The 10,142-nt window shown below is 44.5% G+C and overlaps 1 protein-coding gene across 1 annotated transcript in view; it reads right to left on the reverse strand.

The window, feature by feature from the left end:
- MYO7B (myosin VIIB) overlaps nucleotides 1-10,142 on the reverse strand; it is a gene marked incomplete at its 5' end in the record, with an annotated part of 28,120 nt that overhangs the window by 15,530 nt on the left and 2,448 nt on the right. The window contains 11 exons of the mRNA XM_009700029.1: nucleotides 347-473; nucleotides 567-684; nucleotides 1,291-1,458; nucleotides 1,902-2,129; nucleotides 3,093-3,266; nucleotides 4,142-4,261; nucleotides 5,669-5,795; nucleotides 7,773-7,900; nucleotides 8,461-8,541; nucleotides 8,817-8,984; nucleotides 9,896-10,105. Of these exons, the coding sequence (XP_009698331.1) occupies nucleotides 347-473; nucleotides 567-684; nucleotides 1,291-1,458; nucleotides 1,902-2,129; nucleotides 3,093-3,266; nucleotides 4,142-4,261; nucleotides 5,669-5,795; nucleotides 7,773-7,900; nucleotides 8,461-8,541; nucleotides 8,817-8,984; nucleotides 9,896-10,105 (1,649 nt within the window). The remainder of the gene's footprint in view (nucleotides 1-346; nucleotides 474-566; nucleotides 685-1,290; nucleotides 1,459-1,901; nucleotides 2,130-3,092; nucleotides 3,267-4,141; nucleotides 4,262-5,668; nucleotides 5,796-7,772; nucleotides 7,901-8,460; nucleotides 8,542-8,816; nucleotides 8,985-9,895; nucleotides 10,106-10,142) is intronic.

Consider the following 10,142-nt stretch of genomic DNA (forward strand, 5'->3'; position numbering starts at 1 on the left):
AGTATACAAACTCCCAGCATGGATGACAGATGATGGCTTAACTCTGTTAGTTATTTGGGCCATTCTTGTCTTCATGTAAATCTGCTCCCTTACAGCTTTCTGACTGAGCAGGATCATCTTTCCTTCCACCAGCTGGGAAGATTCAGCCATTTCAGTATTTCCTTTACAGGCTGCTCAGAACTTGTACCTTTCTGTTTCCCAGACCTAGGCTAAACCACCTTTCCAGGCTCAGATCAAATCATCTAGGGGGACAGCAGAGAAAGTACACCTCCTTCCTACATGGAAGACCCTTTCTGAGTATGGGCAGAGATGCCTTTTTCAGCTCTTGTCTTTCTGGGGCACTCACCTGTTTGTGTGGATGCTAGTTACCTCTGGAAATGTCAGCTCAAGGAGTCTCTTTTCTGACTCATCCAAGAAGCAGACACCTTTCCAATTTACGGCAACAATAAAGTGGTTCTTGGGCAAGCTGGGACCTGAAAATGAGGAAAAAACTCCTTATCAATGCTATACAAGTCCTCCTCTATTGGTCTTTTATCTGTTCTCTACTCCCAGGCTCCAGGTATTACCTGAAAACTTAGTGACTTCAAAGAATCGGGAAAAAAGCAAAGGCCACTGAAACCGAGCAAAATCTACAAGTTGTTCCTTCACAGTCTGACGGGAGAGACGGTCCTGTGTATATGGAGCCTGAAATATAAAAAGATAACCAAGGTTTTCTCAGTAAAATCTGGTTTGCATGATCAGCAGACAATAAAGAGCAGGCCTGATCCTAGACGTTCCCAACAGCCCTCTGCTGTAACTGGTGTCAAGGGTACCTGGAGAAAGTCAAATCAGGAGCAGCCTCCAGAGGCCTAAGCCACATGCAGCTGAGGTTGCCCACAGGCATGTGGATTCCAGATTTCCCTCAAATCCCCACTGACTTACCTGTTCAGAGTCTAACACACTTTGGGTGACATGGAAATAATTCAGGTAATCCATTTCCAGATCAAAACCAATATTTCATCCCAGGCCCATCCTGACTCAGTCGTCAGATGGGAGATAGAAAGCCTTAGATGATACTTTGTTCAGAGATTTAAAGACACTTTTTTCATTCTGCCCCCCCTGTTGAGCCCTATATGGAAGAGTGAGTGGAAAGGTTCTCTGATCCCCCAGCCCTAATTAACTATTTGGGCTATACAAACTGAGATGTTTTTCTTTCCTCCCCGAACACACTATTCATAAATGGAAATGGTGAAAGAAGCAGAAGCTGGTGCTCGAGAGTGGTTACCCAGCGGTGCCAGGCAAACCTCTTACCTTAGCATGTGCGTAGGTTATAAGGCTCACCCACTTTTCCAGGGGCTTGGACTTCAGCTGTTTCACTGGGATACAGTCATGGAGCACCTTCTGCACAAGTTCATTGTGGATGGAATCTCCAAACTGGATGTAACAATATTTTGCACCTATTTCCACCAAATCCTCCTCCTGAAACAATTAATCCATTTAAAAGAGGCCTAGAAAGATGTCACAAAGTCCAGATAGCTTCATTCAACCTTGAAGCCAGTTTAGAAATGGGGTTTTATCCATTTTTGTCTGGATAACTCTTGACAGTCATCCAACATAAGGAGAGATGAACTTCACACAATCATAGCATCAAAGAGATTATTAGCAAAGATATTTTAAAAGGACCCAAATTGTCCCTTTGGACATGCCACCAGCTGCCACATGAACTGAAAGTTGCTGAAAAAAAAATATTTATTAATTACAGCTGAGTGTGACAGCTGGCACAATCACCTGGACAACAATTGTTCATTAAGAAGGGAAGGGTTGTTCACAGCCACTAGAAACTTCATTCATCTTCCTGCTTTTTAATGTGGGAAATGTTAATATAGTTTTATCTCTTTAGGAGGATGAATAAGGCGACTCACCTTCTCACAACGATACTCTCCAAACCGGATGCCACGAATTACTTGGTGGTAAATGAGATCAGTGCTGATAGGATCCTCCTGGGAGTTGTGCCAGGGGGTGAAGATTTCCTTCCGAAAGTAGAGTCGCCAGGGTGCATTGCGTTCATGTGTGCCCCGCTCCTTCACTAGCTGTTCACACTGAGAGATGGCGTCCAGGACATGATCTCGTCCCCCACCCAGTGACCAGACCTGGAACAAAGGGACACTGTATTTACTGGCATGCCTACTTCGGATCTGAGTTAAGGACAATGAACCCAAAGCTCCTGGTCTCCTGACAGCAAGAAAAACTCTGAAAAGGTAAGCAGATGCACGTGCAAGATGTACTTTGGTAACTGTGTGTATTTTTATGCACAGGGATGGTATTGGGAAAAATAAGTTGGAAGTTAAGACAAAGCAGCTCTGGTTTGCAATCTTGTATTTGTCTCCTTGTACTTCGCTTATCCCCTGTATATCCCTTTAAGCGCATGCGCAAGTGTTGTTGTAATCTAACCAAAAATGCCATCTCTGAATTAATTTCTTTGCTATTGATGCCTAACCCTGAGCACCAAGATAGCATCCTGCTGTGTATGTCTGGTTTACAGCATTGCTGTAAAAAAAAAATGCAAAGGGAAGGAGAGGCTAAAATGCCAGCATGTGAGCTAACAGCATCAGCCCTGGCAAGGACCTTGGCTTCCAATGCCACATGATAGGGGCTGCATCAGCAGCACTATAGCACAGAACAAGAAAGTAATGTGCAGCAATGCAGGTGGGAATATGTCTTTGAGCAGAGATCCCTAGTGTATGAGACCTGCTAGTTTCACCCTGCTCCAGCAGTTCTGCTGTGCTGCATGCATGACGAGCAGGGGGGATCTCAGAACGTGGGGAGAGACCACAGTGCTGCACTGCCCATGTGTGGGAGCAGGGACCCTAGTCAATTATGTGACCTGGCAAAGGAAACCTTACAGGCGTGCAGCAGGAGCTAGCCAGCAGAAAGGCAGAATCGGATTATTAAGTCCTGAGATTCAGCTGGGATCCAGAACTGATTTGGTTTGAGAGTAGGACTGGGACAGGGGTGCTTCCAGAAGTTAGAGGGAGTCCTCAGTGAGGCTGGGTGGACTGCAGCAACTCTACAGAAAGAGAAGGGAGCTCTCATTCTATTTTTCTACACTTTACCTTATCAAACACAGCAATGTAGAGTGAAAAACCAAACACATCCTTCAGTTTGGTTTTATCTGCTATGAACTGACAGATCTCTTTGGCAATGGAAGCAGAGTCTGCAGGGACAGTGATGCTTTGGCCGTTCATCAGGGTGACATTAACCATAATGGGTTTCTTCTGCTTTGTTGCCTGTAAGTCAGAGTTAAATGAGAGAAACAAATTATGAGCAAACCTTACTTTTCTGTGAAAAATGATGAAGACATTTAGATTTAAGAGGTCCACACACTGTACACCCTAGTCAACAATCTTTGAGTGAATCTCCAATGCCCACACAGTTTCTTCGATGCATGGTGAGTCTTAAATATAAATTACATCCCTGGAGCTGCACTAGACTCAAATTCTCTCCTCCCCACAGCTCAGGGGAGCTGATGGTCACATAACAATGTGGACTGATAGACTTTTTGTGAGCCTTATTTGGCTTGATGACTTTTGGGTACAGCCTTGCATGCATCAGGGGAGAGATGGCGTGCAGCAAGTACTCTGCCCAGGGAGATGTGTGTTAGGCAATAGGGTCACTCAGATTTAGGAAGGAATTGAACTGAGGTCTTCAGTTGAAGGGGGGATGTGTGTGCGTGTGTGTGTGTGTGACTTCTAATTACTAGGGTGACATTTAAAGGAAGGGGGAGGGCGATATAGCTCTATCGTGCACACTTCCTCCCTCTGTTTTAAAAGCACAACTACTGCTTAGTTCTTTCCACAAATGATGGTATGAACTTCCCTAAGGAGGCGGTTCTGGCCTGTGGCTCCTGAGTGGATGGTGGCATCTCCCTGCAAATCACGTGTTACAGCTTTTAACTTATATCCTTCACTGGATTTAGGCTAACTGAATAGCCAGAAGAAGTGTATCTAAGAAGCTGCCCAGACCAAGGCAGCTGGTCATCAGTGCCCCTGGACAATTGATTTCTGTGATTGCACTTAGGAAAATCTCTTAGCACAGGTTAGTAAATGCAAGCCAGTATAAAATGATACAGATCAATATAATTAAGCAAAAAGGGAGCTGCTACCTGAAGTTCCAGCCAGCTCGGAGGTTCAGTCCGTGCTCCGTTGACATAGGTACGTCTCAGACGTTCAGCACAATATGGTGCATAGCCTGTGGGCCCGTGGTGGATGAAATTCAACAGGTACTATATGCACAGAGCATAAGAAAGAGTTAGGAAACACTAATCCTCATAAAACATGAGAAACCTTCTGCAGCTGATACACTAGATTAGAGTGATCAGTTAGCTTACAGTTCACCAGAAAGTATTAAAGGTTAGGGTTGGAATTAGTGTTTTGAAAAAGGAGGTTTGAGACACCAAGTTTTCCTTTGTTCTGCAGAGCTTTAGTCTAAAGAGGAAGACTTGTGTCAATCTATTCACCATGTTTAACTACACGATAAATATTAGATAGTGGAGACTTTATTCTTATGATTAGGTTACAGCAAGGGTTAGTGTTTCCAGTTGAAGACCCCGAAGTCTTGTGAAATTCTGTGTGAACAAAAGTGCTGGCAAGAGGGCTAATTGTAGGTTAGGACTGCTGATGATGGTTACTTTTAGTTTGACTAAGTTCTCTGACAATATCCATAGTTGAAGTCCATGATTAAGATTGGACATTGGAAGAGAAGGATTGGATAAACTCAGCTTTTGGAGTTTGTATGGCTCTGATATCTTGGGTGACATGGTGTAACCATGGACTTGTGTTTACATACTTGTATTTAGTGCAAGCATGGGTCAGTCACCTGGTTATTTAAATGATTAAGAATATTCCTAGAGATAGGGTATAGTCTTGTCTTTCATGAATTCTGCATGGTTCACAGTCTTTGGATGAAGACTGGTGTCAAAATATGTCTATGCCTCGTGTCTGGTTTGTTCCAAGTAGTGTCCATTTAGCAGCATTTATTATTAGATTAATCATTTGAGCAGGGTGTCAATAAAGCAAGGCTGAAGATTCGGGAATATCTATGGATTCTGTTTGCCTCTAAGATCTAGGAGGAAGGCTGATGTTAAGTTGCAGCCGCAGGTTGTTCACCACACTTTCCTGTGATGAAGCAGTTTTATGATCCATTTACATCTGGAAATTAATGACTGATGAATGATCAAAAAGCCAAAATCTCTACTGGATTTTGTAGGGCTTGGAGATGTAGGGTAAGAACTGGTAAAGTATGGGGGGTGATTTTATACTGGCCTCCTGAGTATATTTAATCACTAGGATTATATCTGGAGACACCTTTTAAATGTTGGAAAGGCAGAACTGGAGAGGTTAAAATTTGTCAGATTCTTTGCAGATTACAGATCTAAAATGAGAGCTGTGATCAACAATAGAATCCAACTTGTATGACATATAATGAAAAAGAATTAAATGTGAGTACAGCAAGCATTTATTTCAATTCCCAGAGAAGCATATGAGATGAGGTAGTTTCTGCTAAAATCACAGCACCAGCTGCTATGGCAGCAAAACAGTTTATGTGGCTATCTGTATCAAAACATCAAAATACACAACAAACTGTATCAGCTAAGGTGTTTAAGCTGCTGTAGGAAAGGTTAGCAGTGTACCTTCACAAATGTGTCTGAAGGAGGAAAGCAACCAAGGCAAAGTGACAGAAGGATCCAGCCTCGAGCATAGCTGCTCCTGTTGCTGTTTTCAGTGAGTTGTTTGCAAATCTGGCAATAAATCTCATCTCTGTAAGAAAACATGTGAAAGCAACAGATCATGATTCACTGTCTGAACTGTCTTTGGCTATGTTTCCAGGCATGATTGCAGCACGATGATGTAGATCTGAGCTAGGTTTAATCATTTTAGCCAGGATAGCACCTGTAATGTACCACAAGAAATAACTGTCTTGTCTTTGGCAGGAAAAGGCTCAGGGTATACTTACCGCCCTCTGCCACCCCTTGTAACTCGAGCAGTTCAAGTGCAATTCCCATGCTGGATTATCTCCTGTGACAAGCACGGGGACTGTGCAGGGGTAACTGCCAAGTCATGCAGCTGTGAAACGGCATTGCTGTCCCTCCACATGTGAAACTTGCTCTAAGCTCTACACTATGTGCCTTGTATCTCATGGCTCTTGCCTTTCTGCTTCTATGTGGATTTTGGGATAAGGAAAGGGGGGGACACTATTTAATTTTATATTTTTAGTAAACTTGGAGCGAGTCCTTGGACAGGAATGGACGAAAGGGTGCTTCAAAGCGAGCTTCTGAAAATGCAAGTTGCCTGCAGCAAGGACATATGGGTAACAGATGCAAAAATCTGCATTCAACCAAAACTGCTATTTAAAAATAATCTTCAATCTTCTGGACTCTTGGGACACACATTTGGCAAATCTGATGTGGGAGGACACAAGGTGGATGACGTTTTTGTTCCCAGATAGGACATATGATGAAACACAGACTGAGGGAGTAGATAATTAGCCTGTGGTGGTTATGATACGTTGATTGAATGCAATTTTTGCCAGCTAAGGATCTGCTTCAGGGAGCATGTTGACTGAAACAAAGCAACTATGTAGAGAGGGATGCAGCCCATGACTGAGGTCAAGGCAGGGCCTGTGCCTGTGGGCTTGGTTACAGAAAAGTGTTGCATAAGCTAAAATAGAGGAGAGAATTCATGAGGTCAGGTCAGAACCAACCAGCTTCTGTCTTATCCTCACACCATGCTTGGTCTAAGGTCCAGCCTCACACCACTTGTGAACAGGATTTCTTCTTCTAGTGGTTGATATACTCAGCAAGCCAAATCTTCAACCGTCTCTGATTTGGGGACATTGCTTGAGGGCTCAACAGCAGGCTATTGGGAAACTGAGGTTATGAACACCTCTCATACACCTAGTGTACATTAACTCCATAGACAGGCTGAGAGAGTTGGGGTTGTTCAGCCTGGAGAAGAGAAGGCTCCGGGCAGACCTTAAAGCAGCCTTCCAGTACTTAAAGGGGGCTTATAAGAAAGATGGGGACAGACTTTTTAGAAAGGCCTGTTGCGACAGGACAAAGGGTAATGGTTTTAAACTAAAGGAAGGTAGATTTAGACTAGATATACGAAAGAAATTTTTCACAATGAGGGTGGTGAAACACTGGACCAGGTTGCCCAGAGAGGTGATAGATGCCCCACCCCTGGACACAGTCAAGGACAGTGTGGACCAGGCTCTGAGCAACCTGATCTAGTTGAAGATGTCCCTGCTTATTGCAGGGGGATTAGACTAGATGACCCTTAAAGGTCCCTTCCAACCCCAAGCATTCTATGATTCTATGATTCTTACTCTTCTGAGTGTTTCTACTCCCTCATACTAGGGCTGTGTTCCACCTTCAGGTGTTATTGGGTTACAGCCCTGAGCTCTGCCCCATTGCATATCTGTGGAGTATTCAGAAAGGCATACATGGAGGCAAATGACATAAACTACATAAACTACAACATGAAGATACAAGAGAAAAGGTAGTAAGGGAGTTGTTCTCTGTCCCCTCTGGTAATAGTGAACCATCCTCGGATGAGCTGTGTGGCCTACAATCTCAGTTCTATGTGACTAGTTTATGCTTTCAGTCACGAATCCCTGGAGATGAATGTGAGACATTTCCAGCATTTGGAAAATGCCCCAGGACTGCAGAAAGGGGATGCTGGATTTTATTGATGTAATGGGTTCCTGGTCCTAGAAAGGAGGTTCAGATTTCCTACCTGATGGCAGGACGGAGAATTGCATTGCCAATAATAAAGTGCACTTTTTCTAGGTTGGACATAGGTCTCTCAGAGATCGAGCTGTCCTCTTGGAAAGCCTCTTCCCCACTTCTCAGCTGGTCTGTCACCTGAAAGAAACCAAGCAGAACCTCAGAGTGCTCTAGAAACCTCTTCTCTTACCAGGCAGCTCTCCCAGAAATGAAAGACATTCCTTCTCTATCTTTCTGGCTAAAACTCTTTCTGCTTAGTGCAGGAGCAGTTAGAAGCAGGCCATGCTTCCCCCCTTCCCTCTCAAGCTAACTCATAAAATGCAGTATTACAGCCCTATTACTGGCTGGAACTTTCTTGTACTGTCCTGTACAGCCCTAAGCACACGGTGGTTCTCAGTCTGCTCAGGGCTTTGGGCACACTGTTCTGTAATACCAACAAATCTCAATAATAAATTGTTCCCTGTGTTCAGGAGTCACCCTCCAGCAGGAAGAGATGGAGTTAATCTGCCAGAGAATAAGTGACAGCAATACACATGGAGATAGTATCAAAAGAAGAATAGTGCACCAGGTATCCCATAGACAGGGTTGCACCAGCTTGGCAGGGGAACAAGTTCCCAGCTGGGAGGTTGCTGTCAGAAGGTGAAGACAGGGTTCCAGGCAAGAAGACTTAGGGAAAGCAATTTATTTCCACCTCTTACCTTCCCTGTCAACTTGGATGACCGTTTCAGCTTCAGGGAAGAGATCCCCTTCGAAATCTTGTTATCCTTTCTGCTTTCTCTCTACAATACACATTATCATTATAAGAAATGAGTTAATGCACAGCAAGAATGATTCATTAAGGATGGAAAGATGCTCAAATGGAAATGTTTTTGTTTTGTCCCCTCGTGCCAGAGGAGCTGCAGTGTCCTTCCAGGACTGACAAGGGCCCTTTTACATTTCTGGCATTTCAAGTACAGCAGCATGAAACTGTTCCTTTACTTATCTCACTCTTGGTAGAACAGCACAGGAACCAAGGAAAGCAAATGAAAATACAGACATAGCCTGCTCCTCTCACCATATTTGGGCTGTCATTCCTGAACTGGACCTGGTTTTTCCTGCCAAGTGTGTCATAGATCTGTGTCATCACGGAGCTGCTCTTGGTGGTGGCATTCTTGGCAAACATTGCTGGCTCTGGCAGGTCCCCCATGAACCTCAGGATGATAACCCACACAACTAGAGAAGCCTGTAGTGGCAGAAAGCACAGTCAGACACTGCCAAGAGAACCAATGGCGTCACTGTTTCTGCCTGTTTAGATAAGAGCATTTTCTTCCTTTACCCAGTCCAAGTTGTTAAAATTCCCATCTCCTCCCACCGTTTACACCAGGAGTTTACTTTCATGTCGGACAACATCAGAGCAACATTCACAACTCTCTCAAGCTAAAGGAAGAGGGTGCAGCTCTAGTGGGAACGTCAGGTTTGCTCTGTGATTGCTGAGCCCTCACCGTTCCCTTTACTGGCACCTTGCAGGTGTGCTGTGGCTGGTGTGAGGCAGAGGCACCTTGGCTGAACTGCACTCTGCATTTACCGACCTGGACAGATAAGCAGTGGAGTGAACTCTTCCAGGAGCCCTCATGCCTAGAACTAGAAAGCCAAGTAATAGCAAAGTTTTTGCAGCATGGGATCCTCCATTCTGTAAGGCTTCTTAGCATCAAGAAAAACTCCCCTCCTCAATCTCCCCTATGGTCCAACAGGAAAATTGGAGGCCTGGGCCTCCCTCTTCTGTCCTAATTCACAGACCAGCAACCCTAACAAGAACAGAGAGATGAGTGAGCTCTGATTCTTCTTCTCTCCAGTCCACTTTTGCCCCCAAAGGGTATCTGGAGAATTCAGAACAAACCTGAGAGTTCCCTCTTTAGGCAGACTGAAGGTGACCAGAGATCTTGTGTTGGGCAGGTATCTGTGTGAAATGCCTGCCAAGTGCCAAAAAATGCTGATGGAAACTACTACTTTCATAAAAGTGCTTAGGACTATCTGCTTGGCTCTAAAGTCTCTGGTTCCCAGGGCTGTGCCAGAGGCAGGGGGACCCAAGGATGTGAGGAGCTGTAGAAGCCAGGGCTATGGAGAGAGAAGGTTCAACAACAAGGAGCAAGATACCAGGACATCGTCCTTGTCATCATGGTAGAGTAGTGGGTGCCGCAGCTGTCTCCGGATATGCGTATGTGTAGAAGACCCCTGGAAATAAGTAGCTGCAAACTTTGGGAAGGTGTACTCTTCCAAGCCATCTGCTTCCTCTTCTAGCTCCACACTCATAGGAACCATGTCCAGGTCCACCTCATCCAGCTTGTTACGCTTTGTTTCCAAGTCCTATGCGGAACGTGAGGAAGAAACATATTTTCTTTCC

This window comes from Cariama cristata, unplaced genomic scaffold, assembly GCF_000690535.1.
Source record: "Cariama cristata isolate BGI_N322 unplaced genomic scaffold, ASM69053v1 scaffold18255, whole genome shotgun sequence".
NCBI lineage: Eukaryota > Metazoa > Chordata > Aves > Cariamiformes > Cariamidae > Cariama > Cariama cristata.